The sequence below is a fragment of the Chlorocebus sabaeus genome, chromosome 17, assembly GCF_047675955.1.
Source record: "Chlorocebus sabaeus isolate Y175 chromosome 17, mChlSab1.0.hap1, whole genome shotgun sequence".
Classification (NCBI taxonomy): domain Eukaryota; kingdom Metazoa; phylum Chordata; class Mammalia; order Primates; family Cercopithecidae; genus Chlorocebus; species Chlorocebus sabaeus.
The window spans coordinates 7270808-7292571 of NC_132920.1; the positions used below are offsets into that span (position 1 = coordinate 7270808).

The 21764-nt window shown below is 41.2% G+C and overlaps 2 protein-coding genes across 2 annotated transcripts in view; one reads left to right on the forward strand and one right to left on the reverse strand.

Annotated features, from left to right (window-relative positions):
- The window catches only part of CAGE1 (cancer antigen 1), a 60189-nt gene extending 45712 nt beyond the window's left edge, over positions 1-14477 (reverse strand). The window contains exons 1-4 of the mRNA XM_038005718.2: positions 14465-14477; positions 12181-12398; positions 10986-11073; positions 3890-4299 (exon numbers count right to left, since the gene is read on the reverse strand). Coding sequence (XP_037861646.2) covers positions 3890-4299; positions 10986-11073; positions 12181-12398; positions 14465-14477 — 729 coding nt within the window. The remainder of the gene's footprint in view (positions 1-3889; positions 4300-10985; positions 11074-12180; positions 12399-14464) is intronic.
- Positions 14478-14988: 511 nt separating this feature from the next.
- RIOK1 (RIO kinase 1) overlaps positions 14989-21764 on the forward strand; it is a 28381-nt gene continuing 21605 nt past the window's right edge. The window contains exons 1-3 of the mRNA XM_007973771.3: positions 14989-15282; positions 18303-18504; positions 20267-20357. Of these exons, the coding sequence (XP_007971962.3) occupies positions 15212-15282; positions 18303-18504; positions 20267-20357 (364 nt within the window). The 5' untranslated portion in view covers positions 14989-15211. The remainder of the gene's footprint in view (positions 15283-18302; positions 18505-20266; positions 20358-21764) is intronic.

The window sequence follows — 21764 nt, forward strand, 5'->3', positions numbered from 1 at the left end:
CCTCATGATTGACTTTATGCTGACGGTACAGGTTTCGGGGAGGTTACAAAAGGACAGTGGGCCGGGCAAGGTAGCTCACGCCTGTAATCCCAGCACTTTGGGAGGCCGAGGTGGGTAGATCACTTGTGGTCAGGAGTTTGAGACCAGCCTGGCCAACATGGTAAAACCCATCTCTGCCCAAAATACAAAAATTAGCCAAGCGTGGTGGCACATGCCTGTAATCCCAGCTACTCAGGAAGCTGTGTGAGGCAGGAGAATCACTTGAACATAGGAGGCGGAAGTTGCAGTGAGCTGAGATTGCACCACTGCACTCCAGCCCGGGCGACAGAGCGAGACTCTGTCTCAAAAAATAGTAATAATAAAATAAACAAATAAAAATAAAAAAGACAGTACACTGTGGTAAGAAATGGTGAAATGAATGTGACATTAAAAACCCAGGGCCGGGTGCAGTGGCTCATGCTTGTAATCCCAGCACTTTGGGAGGTTGAGGTGGGCGGATCATGAGGTCAGGAGATCAAGACCATCCTGGCCAACATGGTGAAACCCCATCTCTACTAAAAATACAAAAATTAGCCAGCCGTGGCAGTGCACACCCGTAGTCCCAGCTACTCAGGAGGCTGAGGCAGGAGAATTGCTTGAACTCTGGAGGCAGAGGCTGCAGTGAGCCGAGATCATGCCACTGCACTCCAGCCTGGGCAACAGAGCGACTCCATCTCAAAAAACAACAAACAAACAAAAAGCAACCCCCAGGCCAGGCACAGTGGCTCATACCTGTAATCCCAACACTTTGGGAGCCCAAGGTGAGAGGATTCCTTGAGGTCAGGAGTTCGAGACCAGCCTGGGTAACATAGTGAGACCCTATCTCTACAAAAAAATATTTTAAAAATCAGTCAGGTGTGGGGGCACGTGCCTGTAGTCCTAGCTCCTTCAGAAGCTGAGGCAGGAGGATTTCTTGTGGGCCATGATCACACTGCTCTCCAATCTGAGTAACAGAGCAAGACCTCGTATGTAAAAAATAAATAAATAAAAACCCAGTAAAAGGTAGTGGTGCACTGTATAATTCTCTGGAATTTAGAGACAAGGACTTCTGTATTTTGTTTATTGAGCTCATCCTTCTGCAGAACCTTGCATCTTAATGGTTTTTCATTGTTCTGGGATAAAGATAACTATCATTACTGAGACCTACAAGGTCCTAATATCTTGCTCTTGATATCTACTATGGTTTAAATGCATTCCCTAAAGTTCATGTGCCAGAAGCTTAATCCCCAATGCAACAGTGCTGGAAGATGGGGCCTAGTAAGAGGTGAATAAAAATGACTAAATGTTGTTATCGCAGGAGTGTGTTAGTTATCACAAGTGGATTTATTACAAAAGTGAGTTGGGGGCTGCGCAGTGGCTCACACCTGTAATCTCAGCACTTTGGGAGGCCGAGGCGGGTGGATCACAAAGTCAGGAGATTGAGACCATCCTGGCTAACACTGTGAAACGCCATCTCTACTAAAAACACAAAAAATTAGCTGGGCGTGGTGGCACATGGCTGCAATCCCAGCTACTCAGAAGGGTGAAGCAGGAGAATTGCTTGAACCCAGGAGGCGGAGGTGGCAGTGAGCCAAGATGGCGCCACTGCACTCCTGGGCAACAGAGCGAGAATCCATCTCAAAATAAATAAATAAATACATAAATACATAAATAAATAAACAAAAGTGAGTTCAGCCTCCACTTGCTCCCTTGATCTCACCCTCTTTTGCCCTTCCACCTCCCATCATGAAATGACAGCACAGAGACCCTTGTGTGATGTTGGCACCATGGACCTAGCCTCCAGAACCGTGAGCCAGATAAATTTCTATTCATTATAAATTGCCCAGTCTGTGATATAGTTGCAGCAGTATGAAATGAACTAAAGCAGTAGCTGGCCCGCACCACCTGTCTTCATCTGCTATACCCCTCCTCCTTCCTCCAACTCTGATCTTCCTGGACTCAGGGCTTCCTTCAGGTCCCAGGAGGTACCATGCTTCCTGCAGCCACAGGATTTGCAGACATTATTCCTTCTGTATGGCATGTTCTCCTACCCCTAGCTGCCTAATTCACTCCTACTCATTCTTTACAGCTCAGCTCAATGATCATTTCTTCAGGGATGCCTTCCCCAGACTCCCTGATCAGGGTTGTATCCTAATCATAGATGCCCATCCTACTTATATTTGCAGCACTTGCCATAGTTGCAAGTTTATACGTAACTTTATATAGCATCATAGCATATATAGTAACTTTATATAACATGCTCTACATATACTTTGTATGTAACTTTATTCACATAACTTATTGATCTTATCATAGTTGCAAGTTCACATTTATTTGTGTGATTATTTGATTAATGACTACCTCCTCTAGTAGGATGTTGTTTTCATGAGGACAAGAACTGCATCTTTTTGTCTGTTTTCTAACCATTACCTAATACATAGTACAGACCTGGCATGCAATAGATGCCTAAAAGTATCTTTTGACTGAATGAAAAATGGCTAAATGCAATGGAAAGAGGAAAGAACAATCTTGAGAAACCCTATTTAGGCTGATTTTTTAAATGTTGTTTTCCAGAAATCCACATGGACAAATAAAGTTCTTTTAAGTACTGTCATCTACTTTCAAAAAAATGAAAATGCTCATACTTGTAAATAAGGCATTATAGTCATAGAATTTCCCATCAAACTCACATTGAAAAGGTATTATTGGCCAGGTGCGGTAGCTCACACCTGTAATCCCAGCACTTTGGGAGGCCAAGGCGGGTGGATCATTTGAGGTCAGTAGTTCAAGACCAGCCTGGCCAACATGGTGAAACTCCGTCTCTACTAAAAATACAAAAAAAATTAGCCAGGTGTGGTGGCACATGCCTGTAATCCCAGCTACGCAGGACGCTGCACTAGGAGAATCATTCGAATCCAGGAAGCAGAGGTTGCGGTGAGCCAAGATCGTGCCACTGCACTCCAGCCTGGGCAACAGAGTGAGACTCCGTATCAAAAACAAAGCAAAACAACAAGAAAAGAGAGAAAAGGTATTACTTGTACTATTCGTGAATTTTATCTATTTTCCCATACCAATTCCTAGTATTTTTAATTTTTTTGTTCAGAAAGTACACAGAATGTATACTGTCGGTATCTTCAGTGTTCTGAGGATACTACATGTGTGCTCGGAATCAATAAACCAAATGATAAACTAATATTTTCACTTTAGTAGAAAAATTAGTATTTTTTGCTTGTCAATAGAAGTCCAATATGACAGAGAAATCTTGTTTTTCTTGAAAAATTAATTAGTGCTTCAGCACTCCTTCCTCTTCTTAACCTTTCCATTACTGTAAACTCTGCTACTGCCAGCCAGTTTGATCCAACAAATATAAAAGCTTATTATATTCAGGCTGCTCTGTCTACACGGCAGCCATTCTTTTGTTTCTTTACTTCTCTAATACACTTGCTTTCGATGAAAAAAAAATAGTAAAAAAAGCTTATTACATTCAAGGAACCATAGACGCTGTGGTGCATAAGAGGGTAAGACAGAGTCCTGAGCCTTAGAGAAATTACCATTTGGTAGAGCTAATCCTCAAGTATGGACTTGAGGATTATTTTTCTTTACCAAAAAAATTTATTTCTGAATTGGCTAAGATCTCAGAATGCATTTTCCCCGGAGAAGCAAAGTCCCTCATGCTAACTAGGTGATTTAGCACTACTTAGAAAAGTCTCAGATTTTATATATACATATAATTTTTTTTAACGAATCCTTTAATACTCCACAGGCTTTACTGACCATCACAATCGTACTTCCTCTGCTTTATAATTAACTCTCAGATGAACTAGGTTAGAACTATTCTCTTTATAAATGGTTTTACAATATTATTGTGTACACTTTCCTTACACAAGAAGCTTGGAGGTTGGCTAGGGTTGAGGGCAGATTCTTTGGCAGTACTTTTAGCCAGTGATTTTTCTGGAAATTTCAGGGTCTCTCCACTGCAGTGGATTAGAGGCGGGCTTCTAGGAGGAGGCTGTCTAAAATACTCGTTACCAAGTTGGTCTGTACTTGCAGAAACACTAGTTTCCATTGGATTTTCTTCCTTAAATGAGTCTTGCTTTATATTGTTGTCTTTTGCATAATTATACACTTGACTTTGAAATTCTGGTTTCTCTGTCATTTCATCATCAAATGCTTCTACACAGTGAAATTTGCAAACGGTGTCAAATTGTCTCAAGGAAGATATGCTGATGGTGTCAACTGGCTGAGTTAGTACGTTCTTTGAGTAATTTTCAATGTTGTTGTCTCATAAGAAAGAGAATGAAGGAAATAAAAACGAGTAGACCATGAACTTGGATGGTAACAGTTATATTTACATTTATCAAATAAACTGCTGTAGCCACTTACAAATTAAGTATTATTTCAACCTTATTTACTGTGTGAATTTTAGCATGGTTTTATGCTAGCAAACAAAACAAAACTTTACATGGGGGAAAGAAGTCCCCACATGACTGCTACAAAAAAGTTTGTTATATGTAATTCTGGTCAAATACAATTACAATAAATTTCAAGATATCTTCAAAATTATTTTGTTGTACTGTAATTTTAAGATGTTTTAAATTACAAAATCTTTCAAAAGGACAGGGATAGTATAATAGAAAACACATATAAACTTGCTTAATCTCACAAAAATCCCTTGATGTCAGTACTGTTATTATCCCTATTTTACAGATAAGGAAACTGAAGTACAAGAGATGTTAAAGTCACTTGTCTAAGGTCACAGAGCTGCTAAGCAGTGCTGCTGAGATTCTAGACTACTACTTCTAAATGCTATGCTGTACTATTTTTCAATATGACAAATTATGCAGGTGTAATGTTTTTTAAAATCAGAAGCAAATAAGAATCAACATAATCGTTATCAACATAATCATTCCCAAAGAATAAAGTTCCCAGATTTCTTCATTTTGTGACACCCTTAATGTCTCAGTACTTTTTTTCACAGTACCTCTGGACCAAACGAATATTTAAGTTCCGTTTAGTAAATAATTAAGTTCAAACTAGTATTTGTCCTAAGTTATTAGCTGTTTGAAAATAAACATAAACTAAAAGAAAAATATAATATTTTATTCTTAAACAACCACACTTTACTACTTGGATGTACACTGTTAGGTACAGCACCTCAAACCGTGGAATGAGATTGGAGACCACCACTCTCACTTCCTATTCCACAATGATTTTCATGCAGGACTTGCTTTTTATTACAGCAACCTCCAAAAACCTACCTTTACAAATAAGATATCACAGGAAGGACTATAATATGGGTTTATAGTGAAAACTACAGCTAACAGATTGTGGGGGTCTGATAGATGTCCAGTGTCACGTTTCCCTCAAACTCCAAAATACCCTGCAACACTTTAGGTGAATGATTAATATATAGTATTGTTTTATGTGCTTTTATATTTTACATAAATAGCATATCACTATATCTATATCCATATAAAAGTCTTGGACGCAGTGGTTTATACCTGTAATCTTAGCACTTTGGGAGGCTGAGGTGGGTGGATCACCTGAGGTCAGGAGTTCGAGATCAGCCTGGCCAACATGGTGAAACCCGTCTCTACTAAAAATACAAAAATTAGCAGGGCATGGTGGTGCACGCCTGTAATCCCAGCTACTCAGGAGGCTCAGGCAGGAGAACCACTTGAACCTGGGAGACGGAGGTTGCATTAAGCCGAGATCATGCCACTGCACTCCAGCCTGGGTGACAGTGCAAGACTCCGTCTCAAAAAAAAAAAAGTCCTTATTTCACACAAAATTTTGCTTTCGAGGCTTAGCCATATAAATACATACATATGTAGTTCATTATACTGAAAGATTACGCTTTATTCCTTTCTTGTTGGCTATTTAAGTTGCTTCTAATTTTGCCCTTAAAAACAGTATTGCAGTGAACATGTTTCCTTCTATGCCAACGTAAAAATTTTTGTCTAGGCTCTGAGGATACACCTCGAAGTGAAATTGCTGGATTATAGAAAATACATATCTTCAACTTTACTAGATATTGCAAAATTACTCTCCAAAGTGTTTGTACCAATTTATGCTTCTACCAGTAGCCTCAGGGTTCCTTTGCTCTACACATCCCTCCAAAACATGTCAAATTCATATGTATGAAATGGTATTTTACTGTGATCTTCTTAACGTACATCCTTTCATGTATTTAATGGTCTTACAGGTTTCCTTTTCTGTGATCTGCTTGTTGTATACTGTTATGGGCTCAATTGTGTGCCCCTAAAATTCATATGCTGAAGCTCTAATCCCCAGTACCTTAAAATATGACTCTTACTTGTAGATATGGCCTTTAAAAAGGTAATTGAGCTTAAAAGAGGTCACAAGGGTAGGCCCTAATCCAGTATGACCAGTGTCCTTGTAAGAGGAGGAAGAGACAGCAGGAAGGCGTACACACAAAGACAAAAGTTCATGTGAGACACTGCAAGATGCTGGCCATCTGCAAGCCAGGGAGAGAGGCCTCAGGAGAAAGCAACCGTGCTGGCACCTTGATCTTGGACTGCCAGCCTCTAAGAATGAGAAAATTCATTTCTGTTGTTTATACAACCCAGTTTGTGGTGTTTTGTTATGGCAGCCCTAGCAAACTACTAATACATATACTTTGCCTGTTTTTCTATTATGTGATTTTGTTTTTCGAGTCTCTGTCACCCAGGCAGGAGTGCTATGGCACGATCTCGGCTCATTGCGACCTCCACCTCCTGGGTTCAGGCGATTCTCATGCCTCAGCCTCCCAAGTAGCTGGGATTACAAGCATGCACCACCATGCCCGGCTAATTTTTGTATTTTTAGTAGAGATGGGATTCCACCATGTTGGCCAGGCTGGTCTTGAACTCCTGACCTCATGTGACCTGCCCACCTCGGCCTCCCAAAGTGCTGGGATTACAGGTGTGAGCCACCATGCCCGGCCTGAGTTATGTGACTTTTTCTTTTTTTTTTTTTTTTGAGACAGAGTCTCGCTCTGTCACCCAGGCTGGAGTGCAGTGGCGCTATCTCGTCTCACTGCAAGCTCTGCCTCCCGGGTTCACACCATTCTCCTTTCTCAGCCTCCCGAGTAGCTGGGACTACAGGTGCCCACCACCACACGCGGCTAATTTTTGTATTTTTAGTAGAGACGGGTTTTCACCGTATTAGCCAGGATGGTCTTGATCTCCTGATCTCGTGATCCACCCATCTTGGCCTCCCAAAGTGCTGGGATTACAGGCATGAGCCACCGCGCCCAGCCGTTATGTGCCTTTTTCTAAGTGACTTGTAGTTTAGATACCAAATCTTTTGTCAATTATATATATTGCATGTATCTTCAGTCCATGCTTTTTACTTTATTATACTTTGGCCATGCAGACATTTTCTTAATGTAGTCAATGCATCGATTATGGATTGCAATTCTCATGTCTTTTTTGTGAGATGGAGTCTCTATCACCCAGGTTGAAGTCAGTGGCGAGATCTCAGTTAACTGCAACTTTCGCCTCCTGGATTCAAGTGATTCTCCTGTTTCACCCTTCCAAGTAGCTGGGACTACTGGCACGCGCATTATGCCCAGCTAATTTTTGTATTTTTAGTAGAAGCGGGGTTTCACCATATTGGCCAGGCTGGGTTTGAACTCCTGACCTCCTGATCCATTTGCCTCAGCCTCCCAAAGTGCTGGGATTACAGGCATGAGCTACCGTGCCTGACCCTGCATTTCTCATGTCTTAAGAAATCTTAGGCGGAGCGCGGTGGCTCATGCCTGTAATCCCAGCACCTTGGGAGGTTGAGGCAGGCAAATCAGAAGGTCACAGGTTCAAGACCAGCCTGGCCAACATGGTGAAACCCTGTTTCTACAAAAATACAAAAAAATTAGCCAGACATAGTGGCAGGCGCCTGTAGTCTCATTACTCAGGAGGCTGAGGCAGGAGAATAGTTTGAACCCGGAAGGTGGAGGTTGCAGTTAGCCGAGATCGCTCCACTGTACTCCAGCCTGGGTGACAGAGCAAGACTCCATCTCAAAAAAAAAAAAAAAAAGAAAAGAAAAAGAAATATTTTCTGTTGTCACAAAGGCATTTGATATGGTTTGGCTCTGTGTTCCCACCCAAATCTCATCTCCAATTGTAATCCTCATGTGTTGAGGGAGGGACCTAGTGGGAGGCAATTAAATCATGGGGACGGTTTTCCCCATGCTGTTCTTGCGACAGTGAGTTCTCACAAGATCTGATGGTTTTAAAGTGTTTGGCAGTTCCCCTGCCCCTCCTGTCATCATTTAAGACATGCCTTGCTTCCTGTTTGTCTTCTGCCATGATTCTGTTTCCTGAGGCCTCCCAAGGCATGTGGAACTGTGATCCAATTAAACCTCTTTTCTTTATAAATTACCCAGTCTCGGGTAGTTCTTTATGGCAGGGTGAAAACAGACTAATACAGCATTTTTTACACTTCTTTTATAAGTTAGAACTTTGCAGTTCACATGTAGGCCTTTATCCATGTGCACTTTATTTTGTATTTGGTGTGAGGTAAGGTTCTAATCATTTCCTACATTGAGAGAGCCAACTGTTCCAGCACAACCAAATGAACTCCCCCACTGGTTTATAATGACACCTCTATCAAATACCACGTGTCCTCATACATAAATGGGTCTACTTTGTCTGTTATTTATTCCACTGGTTTGTTACCCTTCTGCCTATAATACATCATTATAATCACTATAACTAATAACTCTTGTAATCTAGCAGGATAAGTCTCCACATCTTCTTTTTCAAAATTGTGTTGGGTGTTCTTTTAACTTTTTCACTTCTGAATGGGAATGTTAGGATTAAGGTAGGATACACGAAATTGCATTAATTAATAGACTTCAGGAAAACTGACATCTTTACAATCTGAACATGAAACATTTAATTATTTATTATGGCCTCCAGGAAAGTTTTATAATATTTTTTAATGGAAATCTTACACTTTTTGTTAGATTTATTCTTAGGTACCTTAGTTTGTGCTGCTACTGATAATAGTAAGTTTTTAAGAATTACTGTTTTACATCTGTTGTTTCTAGTACATTGGAATGCTATTGGTTTTTTAATATTAATTTTATATCTAGCTTTCTTCTAAACTTTCTTATTAGTTTTAATAGCTCATCTGTAGGTACTTATGACTTTTCTATGTAGAAAAGTACGTATTTGCAAATAATGATAATTACTTCATTACTTCTCTTCCTTTCTAATGCTTATAGCACTTATTTTTCTTTCTTTCTTTCTTTCTTTTTTTTTTTTGAGACGGAGTCTCGCTCTGTTGCCCAGGCTGGAGTGCAGTGGTACCATCTCGGCTCACTGCAAGCTCTGCCTCCTGGGTTCACGCCATTCTCCTGCCTCAGCCTCCCTAGTAGCTGGGACTACAGATGCTTACCACCATGCCCGGCTAATTTATTGTATTTTTAGTAGAGACAGAGTTTCACCATGTTAGCCAGGATGGTCTCGATCTCCTGACCTCGTGATCCGCCCACCTCGGCAGTACTTATTTTTCTCATACCTGCAGGTATTAAATTCCAAAATTTCAATAAGCCTTGTCAAATCTTTTCATTTTAGTATTACTTACAAGTATTAAAAATAAAGACATTTGTATACAGCATTTAGATTTGCTTTAATAAACATGATCAGTGTAGGTTCCAGTGTGGTGGCTCACACCTGTAATCCCAATACTTTGGGACACCAAGGCAGGAGACTCACTTGAGCCCAGGAATTTGAGACCAGCCTGGGCAGCACAGTGAGATCCATTTCAAAAACAAAACCAAAAACATGATCAAAATATCTCATTAGATTATTAAATCCCAAATAGCTTTCATGTATCAATTTAGGATTAGAATAACAGATTTGGAGTTACATCAACACACAGTTCTCTTTCTTTTTTTTTTTTTTTTTTGAGGGTCTCACTGTGGTTGTCCCTGCTGCAGTGCAGTGGCGTGATCTCAGCTCACTGCAGTCTCAGCCTCCTGGGCTCAGGTAATTCTCCCATCTAGGCCTCCAAAGTGGCTAGGACTATGACGCCTGGCTAAGTTTTTGTATTTTTAGTAGAGGCGGGGTCATGTTGCCCAATCTGATCTCAAACTAGTGAACTCAAGCAATCCTTCTGCCTTGATCCCCCAAAGAGCTGAGATTACAGGTGTGAGCCACTGTACCTGTTGCTTTTTGTTTTGTTTTGTTTTGTTTGAGATGGAGTTTCGCTCTTGTTGCCTAGGCTGGAGCGCAATGGCGCGATCTCAGCTCACTGCAACCTCCACCTCCTGGGTTCAAGGGAGTCTCCTGCCTCAGCCTCCCGAGTAGCTGGGATTACAGGCATGCACCACTATGCCCAGCTAATTTTGTATTTTTAGTAGAGACGGGGTTTCTCCACGTTGGTCAGGCTGATCTTGAACTCCTGACTTCAGGTGATCCACTTGCCTAGGCCTCCCAAAGTGCTGGGATTACAGGCGTGAGCCACTGTGCCTGGCCCTTTTTCTTTTTTTTTTTTTTTAAGAGACAGGTTCTCCTTCTGTTGCCCACTGGAGTGCAGTGACATGAACATAGCTCATAACAGCCGTGGACTTCCTAGCTCAAGCAATCCTCCCACCTTGGCTTTCCAAAGCACTGGGATTATAGGTATGATCTACCACACCCAACCTCAATACACATTTAAAGATACTTGTATAGTAGAAAATTTTTGTGTCTGAGACTGGGACTTGATCGTGGCTCATTCATTTAAAGCTACACAATCCTGGGCAAGTTACTCTCTGAGTCTTATTTTCCTTATCTGTAAAATGAAGATAAAAACAGCCCTTATTTCAATTTTTTAAAAGCCTTATTTCAATAAGATTGTGGATTAAGTGTGAAGATATATATAAAGTGCTTAGCACAATACCTGGCTATTGTTATTATCACAGAACACACAAAAAAATGTTTCTCTCTTTTGCATATTGCTAACAAATAGATACTTACCATTTAACAAATTGTCTAGTGTGCCATAAGCATCTTCACAAAGTGTGGATTCATACTCATTTTCCCTTTCAAAATTCTTTATTTCATTCTGTATTAATAAAAAAGGCATTAATACTTCAAGCAAACATCATAAGCTTCTTCTAAAGGTATTTCCACATTGTTATGTAATTCTGCTATTAGAATATTTCATTACACAGATAGAATGTGCTTTCTGGTATCTTTCCCCAGCATATATTTGGTTCCCTTTTAGTAAAACTATGCTAACAGAGTCCCAATATTAAACAACAATGTAACAAATAGCTTGCTACTTTAATATTTTGGATTTTTGGTAAGTCAAATCATGTGACTATAAACTTAGGGATACATGATAGCATATTTATGTATTGATAATTCTTTGATGTTAATTAAATCTAGTCTAAACAGCATTAAGATGGTTGTTATTCTAGTCTTTTAACACTGAAGATATATAAAACAGGCATATATCTGTGACATATTTTTATAAATTCCTATTTAGTGGAATCAGATGTCACTGACTATCAAATATTTAGAACAACATTCATGAAGATATTGGGACATTACAATCTTTTATTTTGTAATAAAAGGAGCTAGGCATTTTCATGAAGATAGGAAAGTTGTCATTTACATGCAGGGTGCTGTCAATGTCATTATGAATGACAACTGAATTATTTGCATACTGACATAAGTGGAAGATGCATTAGACTACAAGCCAGGTTCCTTGGGCTCTTGTCCTGCCTCTGTGCCTGAATTGTTGTGGTCATGTCCCCTGGCTGCACTCCTGGGACTTCATGAGGCTAGAAAGGATCAGTTTTAACGCTGTGTAAAAATGTACCTTGCTCTCTTGCCCAGGCTGGAGTGCAATGGCGCGATCTTGGCTCACTGTAACCTCTACCTCCCGGGTTCCAGTGATTCTCCTGTCTCAGCCTTCAGAGTAACTGGGATTACAGGTGCTCGCTTCCATGCCTGGCTAATTTTTATAGTTTTAGCAGAGATGGGGTCTCACCATGTTGCCCAGGCTGGTCAAAATGTATCTTACGCTAGTGAAACTGGGAAAACCAGACCCTGTATTCCCTTCCTTTCTGTGTCCACTGAAGATTGTTTTATTGTTCCTTATATTTTTGAAGAAATTGAATTCTGAATACATCTGAGCCTCCCGGAACTTATAAGCAATGCACACCTGAGGCAAGTCACAAGTGGTACTGGTGGTTTCCATACAGATGGGAGAATCTGAAAGCATTATGCCTTGAGAAAGATTGCTGACATTCATGGTATCCGATTCTGATATGCTTTCTACTTTTTCATGAGAAGTATCCACTTCAAAACGTACAGGATCTGAAGGTGATGGCCAAAATATTTGATAGTCCTTGTTCATAACTGTTGAATAATGGAAGGCTTCTTTAAAAAAAAAATTGTGTCTATTAGTAGGTGCAAACAAAAAGCTTTTTCCCTATTCTTCTTCTCATTAAGTAGCAAAGTTCATTGCCCTTGTTTGAAATGTCATTTGTCAAGTTATTAGAAAAATTAAAAATTTTAGTCTGAGTATACCATAATTTGATATGGTAGTAAATGCTGACTTGGAGAAAAACAAATAGTATTGGCTACTATCCAATAATTCCCTAGGCGGCTTTGGACCTAGAAGGCGAAGGGATCGCTATGTTATTTAATCAAAGGATATTTACAAAATATTATCAGAGACCTATTAGTTTCCACAAAATGCTGGATTTCTATTTACTTGATACCTGCCATTTGAACACCTCACTACCAAGTCAAATACAGCATTGTAACTCAGTTTTCCCTCCTCATTTTCCCATACTGCGCCTATTCCCTCAGGTACCTGTGTTTGCAAATTAGAGTTGTCGTGGCATCCCTCTACCTCACCATCCATGGCTATTCAGATACCAAGTCTCGTCCATGTCTCCTTTAAAAAAGGCTTTCAGGGCCAGGCGTGGTGGCTCACGCCTGTAATCCCAGTACTTTGGGAGACCAAGGCGGGCGGATCACAAGGTCAGGAGATCGAGATCATCCTGGCTAACACAGTGAAACTCCGTCTCTACTAAAAATACAAAAAAAAAAAAAAAAAAAAAAAAAAAAAAATTAGCCGGGCGTGGTGGCGGGCGCCTGTATTTCCAGCTACTCGGGAGGCTGAGGCAGGAGAATGGCGTGAACCCGGGAGGCGGAGCTTGCAGTGAGCTGAGATGATGCCAGTGCACTCCAGCCTGGGTGACAGAGCGAGACTCTGTCTCAAAAAAAGAAAAAAGTCTTTCAGTAACCTGTGCTTTCTTTCCATCCCATGTTGCCACACTGGTCCACATTCTCCTGACTTACTCAGGCCTCTCTGGGGCTGAGTGGAAAGGATGGCCACTCACATTGAGTCTATAAATTCTTCTTATCCTTCCAGGCCATCCACAGCCTGGAGTGGCATTACCTGCCCAGTACTCCCCTGCTCTACTCAGATCAGGCTCATTTCCCTGCAAACAGATAATGTTCCTTACGAATTAAGCTTCAGTCATCTGCCCTGGCATGTGCTTCTCTCCTAAAACCTTCCGGTCTACCCATTTATCTATTTTCAAAATTGCTTCAATGTCTTCAGCCTCTAAATCTCTATCTTACAATTCAGTACTTGGTGATTTCGTTTACTGTTTTAGAGCTTCACCACTGTTTCAAGGGTGTTAGTGTTTGTATTTACAGATCATAAATGTCTTAAGAGGAGTAGACTTACGGCTTTCCAATATCCCCTACTGCAAATGGACCGGTGCTGTCTACACAGCAAACATTGACTGAATAAAACCTGCATTCTAATGATTTATTTCTATCAAGTTCTCTCAATTTATAGTCATTACTCATCTGCCTGGATTCTTCTATTGAATGTCTGAATGGTTTACTGAAAATTAGTTTTCAAACCTATGTCATCACTCGGTAAAAGACAAAAAAGCCAAGCAGACTAGTCAGGATCAGTGAAAGGCCCAACTTCACGTTCACCTTTCCCTTGTCTTTCAAATAATGCTGCCTGGATTGTGCCGAGATCTGAAAAACTCTTGCTTTGTTTTCTCAATGCAAAACAGCTCAAAGGACTTGTTTCTTAAGTTTTCTTGTCAACCCAGCACTTCCGATTACATTTCTACAACTTTGTTCATCCCTCATATGGCACTGCACAATCTGCCAGTTTCGCTTTTTAATTTAAAGTTAGGCTATTTTTTCCATCTTTCATTTGTCCTTACAGGTTTATGTTGGATTTTTAACATATTTATCAAATGTTTGAATAGATGTTCCAGACATTCTAAAGCTGTTTTAGGATAGGAGTTAAAAGAGGTGTCACGGGCGTCACTGGCAAAAACTATAATTTTGTTTAAAAGCTTTTTCAGTTGTACGACAAACTTTACCTTTTTAAAAAGCACTTATCTCATTCATTTTTCACCTCAAAACGAGATACCAAACTTTTTAAGACACAAAAGTGTGCTCACTTCCAGGATCCATAGAGTTTCTTGGACCCACGCTACGGACCTGGCGCTCCCTCCCTCTGCACCGGGTTTTGTGGGAGGGAGAACGCTTTCCAACCTCCTCCACCGAGGACTCTCACAAACTCGCAGTGGAGCTCCCAGAGTGCTGGAACGCCCCTGTGTGACGTCCGCCCGCGCCGGGGGATCTCCGCGGGGACCGGCGCAGCCCGCGAGTTCCGAACCACTGTGGGTGAGGCGGGGGACGGCCTTGGGTCTGTCTTCCCAGAGAGTGGTGAAGTTAGGAGGGTACGACCCCCTAAGCCGAACAGCCTGTGGGCTAGCTGGCGCCTCCTGCCGCAGTAAACACAAAGTGGGGGAAAAAACCCAAAACTCCGAGAAGAAACAGCCAGCACGGGCCTCGCCGGGCCAGCTACTCAACACGCCTGCCCGGGAGCGCAAAACACCCACAAGCCGATACAACCCGCCATTCAGAGCGAGCTCCGGACTCTCAGCCCGGCGCAGGGGCAGGACTTCCGCTCAAGCCAGACTTCCGGGCGAGGCGGAGCGGGGCTTCCGGTTGGGGTGGCCGGGTGGCAGGGTGGTGGATCTGTTGGTCCCGTTTTCCTATCGCACGTGGTGGCCACTGTTGGCTTCTGAATGCTTTGCAGGGCGGAGATCCACGCCGAGGCCGTTGGATCGGCCGTGGGTATATCCGTCTGAGCCGTTCCTGTCCCAGCGCAGAGCGGCGGCCTCCGGCGGCGCCCTCCAGCCATGGACTACCGGCGTTTTCTTATGAGCCGGGTGGTCCCCGGGCAGTTCGACGACGCGGACTCCTCTGACAGGTAGGCGGCCGTACAGTGCCCTGGCTCTGGTTACTGCTCTCACCTTGTCCGCCCCCTTGGGGCGTGGATTCTTGTTTGTAGTTTAGAGGGAGACTAGTGGTTCATCATTCAGCGTCTCTCTTGAAAACCTTTTGCCTGTTTCTGCATCCCCGCCGGGTCTTTCTCCCCGTTCACGCGAAAGTTAGTGAAAGCCGCTTGTCAAGGGAGTCTGCGGTTTTCAGGTCGGTTAGTGTCGCTGGAAGGCAGAGTTGGGGATAGCGATTAGGAAACATGGGTTTTTGCGCTTTAACCACATTTAGCGTTCAACAAATACTAAGCACTTGGTATGTACCACGTTCTGTCCTGGGCGCCGGAGATGGTGATGAACAAGACGAACCGACTTCCTGCTGTCATGGAACTTTACCTTCTACGTGAAAGAGAGGGCACACCATTTAAAAACCAAATAATGATGTAGACTGTGCAAATCGTTTAATATACCAAGTGCTGACTGAATGGGTAGGGAAAGGTTAAGTCCAGATTTGAATGACGAGGAGCTAATCTTGGCAAGAGCAGAGGGAACAGCATTTCACACAGAAGGGACAGCAAGAGCAAAGGCCCCGAGGCCAGAGTGCCTAGAGCACAGTGGAGGTAGTTGAGGAGATTGGTAAGGTGATGATAGAGAAGTAAGAAGGGGGGCCAGATCATGGAGACCCTTACAAGTGATGGCGAAAAGTTCAGATATTAATCTGGGTCTTACGGAAAGCCATAGGAGAGATTTTAGCAGAAGAATGACATTAGTGATTGAAAGGAATCATTCTTCTATGTAGATGGTGTTCATGGAGGGTGGGAGTGGAACAGAGAGACCAGTTTAAAAGTAATAAGGTAATCAGATTCAAAGATGGTGGGGACTAGAGCTCAGATCCTGAAGATATGTCTTGGAGGTAGAAGTGGCAGGGTTTGGTGGTAGATTGGACGTGGGGTCTGGGGAAAGAGGAATGAAGGATAACTCCTGCCTAAAAGCAAAATGAAACATATTGGAGTTATTTTGGAATTCCAAGAAAACAGTTTATACTTTATGTTTACAGTAAGGATTCATTACATGTAGATTTTATTAATTATTGGGGATGTTTTTAATAAATATATGTATGTTGACTGCTTTCTGTGTGTCAGATCTAGTCTTAGGTGGTAGGGAGGCGTTGGTAAACACCCTCCTGAATGACACAGAGCTTGCACCCTAGCAGGGGATACCGATATTATTAAATAATTAGACTATTTGTATTCGAAGTGGGTAAGTAGTGCAAAGGAGAAGTGGGTGAAAAATAGGGAAGACTTCCTTGAGCAAGTGATAGTGAGCTGATATCTGATAGATGAGTAGGGGTTAGCCAGAGAAAGAGGAAGGGCATTCCAGTTTTATGGTTACAGAGAAGTGTACAAAAAGCCTTAGGGAAGAAGTTAAGCAGCGGAAGAAACACAGCCAGCACAGCTGGTGGGTAGTTAATGGTAATGAGAGGACACTAATTTACCATTCACCCCAGGGTATTGTAAGGATACACCAGTGATTTTCCATCAGGGAAGATGTTGCCATCCCGACTTCTACCCAGGGGACTTTTGGCAATTTCTGGAGACGTTTTTATTTGTCACAACTGGGAGTGGTGGTGCATGAGTGGCATCTGGTAGGTAGAGGCCAGAGATATGCTGCTAAACATCCTACAATGCAGAAGACACTCCCCCACAATGAAGAGCTATCTGGCAAAGTTATAACTTCAACATGCCACTCTAGGCAATTATGTATCAATCTATGGAGCATATGTATGAAGTCCTGGTAAATAGCAAGTGCTTGATGATTATCTGTTCTCTTCCTCCACATGTCCATGGGGAGCCCTCAGAGCCATGGCTAATTAATAAATTGGATTAATAATCTGACTTTACTTAAAGTTATGTATGTTTTTCAGGTGGTATCTCATATTACCAGCTGCTTTTTTATGGTTTCTGTCCTTATTCTGTACGTGAGAGGTAAAAACTGAATTTGGCCTCTGTTGAATTTGGCCTGCAGATATGTTTTGTTTGGTATGCACAGTTATTTGTAAAAATTGACTATGCCAATGAAGGGATAGATTTTACACAGAAATCGACTTATAGCTTCTCTTGAAAACTTAAGATCTGGTAACACTAGGCCTGAATTCTAATATGGCAAAAAACAAACAAACAAAAAAGCCCTTACTAGTTGCGCTCCCTTTACCTTGGATCTCTTCTCCCAGTTTGCCAGTCCCCGCTTCTATCATGCAGCCTACTTCACTCATTTGTAGTGCCTGGCCCCTGTATTCACCGTTTTTTCCCATCATGAACAGGGTTGATTTGGATTTCTTTGTGGGACACAAATCTTGATGTAACTTCTTTTGTTGCAAAGTGTTACCGAGTTCAAAGTAAGGCTGCCTTAGACTTATTCCCAAATTTTTTGTCAGAAAGCTTTTTTTTTTTTAATTACAATTTTTTTTTTAGAGACAGGGTTGCCCAAGCTGGAGTACAGTGGTACAATCATGGCTCACTGCAGCCGTGAACCCCTGGGCTCAAGCAATCCTATGACCTCAGCCTCCCAAGTAGCTGGGATCAAAGGTATGAGCCATTGCACCAGCCTTTTTTGCCCCTCTCTCTTTTTTCTTCTTTTACAGAAAGATTTTCCTCTCTCTTAAAGCAGCTCTGTGAATCATTTTAGTCTGGTATACTGGTCTGAGTTGTGTATTCAACAGAGAAGATAACAATGTAATTTCTAAGTTCACCAAGGCAGAAGCAGATTTAACACTTGATGTGCCTCTTCAATAGTAGGATTTGGGCATGGAGAATGAGCAAACAACTGCAACAGAACTGGAAAACAGGAGAACATGGTTTTAAGGAGATGGAGGTTATCAGAAGGTGTATTGTATATAAATATATAATCTATTTTAGATTTATCAATATTTTAATATCTTACATCATAAATATGAGAGATCAGTTAGGGTATGTGGAAATATTGTTATGAAATAATAAAACATTGTTTTTTCTAGTGAAAACAGAGACTTGAAGACAATCAAAGAGAAGGATGACATTCTGTTTGAAAACCTTCAAGACAATGTGAATGAGAATGGTGAAGGTGAAATAGAAGATGAGGAGGAGGATGGTTATGATGATGATGACGATTGGGACTGGGATGAAGGAGTTGGAAAAGTCACTAAGGGTTATGTCTGGAATGGAGGAAGCAACCCACAGGTATTTTATAAAGGATCCTGCACATCTTTATGTAGTCTGCTTAGGTCTTCTTTTTTAAAAGGCTGTTTTGTGATTCTGAAATTGAATAACTAAAAGATTTTCTTTGTGTTATGCTGTCCTATAGCCTCAGCCTTTACTGATTATCACTTTTCATCCTTTCTATATTTCTGTTAATTTCCTGGGTGTGGATTCTTTCCAGAATCTGTAAATTTAAGAAGAGTTATTTAAGGTTTCATAAGATTGTGAGCTTAAAATCTTCATGGGAAAGGGCACGAATTGGCAGTTTACTACAAATAGTTAAGAAACATGGTAAAAAAAAGTTCAGCCCCATTAGTAACTAAAGAAATGCAGATTAAATTTGTAGAGATGCCATTTTTTCACCTATGAAACTGTTAAAGACAAAACATATCATTGATGGTCGAGTAAATAGGTGCACTTACTTGCAGGATAGGCTGGTACGTGATAAAAACTTTTAAAGCTTCAAAATACTTCGACTTAGCAATTCTGTAAGTGTGCCAAGACCTAGTTACAAGAATGATCCTCCAGGATTGTTTATGGTAGAGGAACGTTGGAAACAACCTTGAACTAGATTAAACCTGCTATGGGACTGATTCGCACAATGAGGCATTATACAGCCATAAAAGATGTTGTAATGGAAGACTGTATTAATGAGATAGGAATATGTTTATGATTATTTACCATGTACAAAAAACAAGTTACCAAACCACGTACAGCTGCTTCTCATACTGGAAGTACCAAGTGTGTTAGGAGTTTGTAAGGCCATAGGATTAACATGGTACATCTTCCTGGAGCATAAAGATTAATCCAACAGTCTTCCTTTGACTATTGAAACAGCTGTATTGGCTGGGTGCAGTGGCTCACACCTGTAATCCCAGCACTTTGGGAGGCCAAGTGGCGGGGATCACCTAAAGGTCAGGAGTTTGAGACCAGTCTGGCCAACATGGTGAAACCCCGTCTCTACTAAAAACACAAAAATCAGCCAGGCATGGTGGCGGGCACCTGTAATCCCAGCTACTTGGGAGGCTGAGGGTGGAGAATCGCCTGAACCCAGGAGGCAGAGGTTGCAGTGAGCCTAGATCATGCCACAACACTCCAGCCTGGGCAACAGAGCGAGACTCTATCTCTAAAAACCAGCAACAATAAAATGGCTGTATCATGGACCAGAATGTATACATTTTAAAATAACCACATTGTGAGTAACAAGAGATTTGACATCTTCATATCGTCTTGTTTTGGTGACTCCTTCATTGATTCGTAATGAAGCTTTGAGCAATTTCATTATTTAAGTTTGTGCATGGCATCAGTCTAAGTGCTAAGCCTCGTACTTAATATTTCCCTCTCTTGAGACATTGGGCCCAAAATGAAATTCTGAACCAGCTTAATGTTGGTCTTAGCTCTTTATTATAAACTTTAGGGGTAAATGAACATTCTCTAATTTTAAGTCTATAAACCAGTCAAATTAGAAAACTACATTTAATTTTAATCTGTTACTTATAATAAGAGGAATCATAGAGAAGTTTAAAAAATGGATTATGCAGACTCTTTTAGTCATTAATTTTAACCTTCTGTTTCAAAAACTCTTTAAAAATTTTTTGAGCCAATTTGATTGACTCTTACCTTTCCTTAAGATACTCCTCTAAGTATTGATGCTTGAATAGCTAACTATGAACTAAGGAAATGTGATGATGAATCTTAGGTTTGTATTTCAACTAGTGCCTTAGACTCTGGAATTCTTTTCTAGGCAAATCGACAAACCTCCGACAGCAGTTCAGCCAAAATGTCTACTCCAGCAGACAAGGTCTTACGGAAATTTGAGAATAAAATTAATTTAGGTGAGTTTACAAAATACATCACTGGGCTAAGAGGACATTTTTCTAAAACCATGAAGTGTTGTGTAATTTTATTAGATTAAGAAATGAAGGCTTACCAGGGTGGCTCACGCCTGTAATCCCAGCACTTTGGGAGGCTGAGGTGGGTGGATGACCTGAGGTCAGGAGTTTGAGACCAGCCTGACCAATATAGTAAAACCCTATCTCTACTGAAAATACAAAATTAGTTGGGCGTGGTGGCGCATGCCTGTAATCCCAGCTACTTGGGAGGCTGAGGCAGGAGAATCACTTGAACCTGGGAGGTGGAGGTTGCGATGAGCCAAGATTGCGCCATTGCACTCCAGCCTGGACAATAAGAGCAAAACTCCATCTCAAAAAAAAAGAAAAGAGAAAAGAAATGAAGGTATTCAAGTGTTACTGACTCAGTAGTGTTTACAGAACATTAAAATCTTAGTAATTTAAAAACATAACCTTAGGAAAAGACTTAAACTTATGCCATTTTGGTTGTTTTCCCCTTGCCATAGGAATGTAATGTTACAAAAACCCATTTAAGTTATCATCTGTTCTGTTTTAGGTGTGTTTTTTGAGACAGGGTCTCACTCTGTCACCCAGGCTAGAGTGCAGTGGCACGATCTTGGCTCACTGCAACCTCGATTTCTGGGGTTCAGGCAGTCCTCCCACCTTAGCCTCCCAAGTAGCTAGGACTGCAGATGCACACCACCACACCTGGCTAATTTCTATTTTCTATAGAGACGGGGTTTCTCCATGTTGATCAGGCTGGTTTTGAACACCTGAGCAGCTCAAGTGATCTGCCCGCCTTGGCCTCCCAAAGTGTTGGGATTACAGGTGTGAGCCTCTGCGCCCAGCCTGTTTGAGATTTTGTAATAGGGTTATCTCATAGTAGGATGTTAAAAATACTGGGGTATTGAATATAGTTACGTTTTGTTTCACTAGAGGTTTTTTATGTAGGTGTTAATTATTTAGTGACCTGTTCAATGCCAGGCATCAGAATGTTGATTTGAATCACCACTTCTTAGAAAATGCAAGAGAGGGATGGAGGGAAGGAAGGAAGGCCATCTTTCTATTCTTGTGGATCTTCACTCTAAACCCAGCACAGTGTTTCTCGTATAAGCTGTCAGTACATGCTAAATTAATATAAGTATTTTAGGGCCTTCTTTGCCTTCATAGACTTATAACTTGAAGTGAAACAAGTTTTTAGAATTAAACTTGAAATTCAGCCAGTTATATTAGTCATGTGAAATACTAGCAAGTGTCTAACATTTATTATGCACATTAGTATTTTTGAAGCATTTCTGCATCTACAATTCTGTGGCTCAAATATTACAGCTGTAGTGATGAAAGTGACAACACTTATCAAGGAAACACAGTTTAGTGCCTACTTTTAAAAAC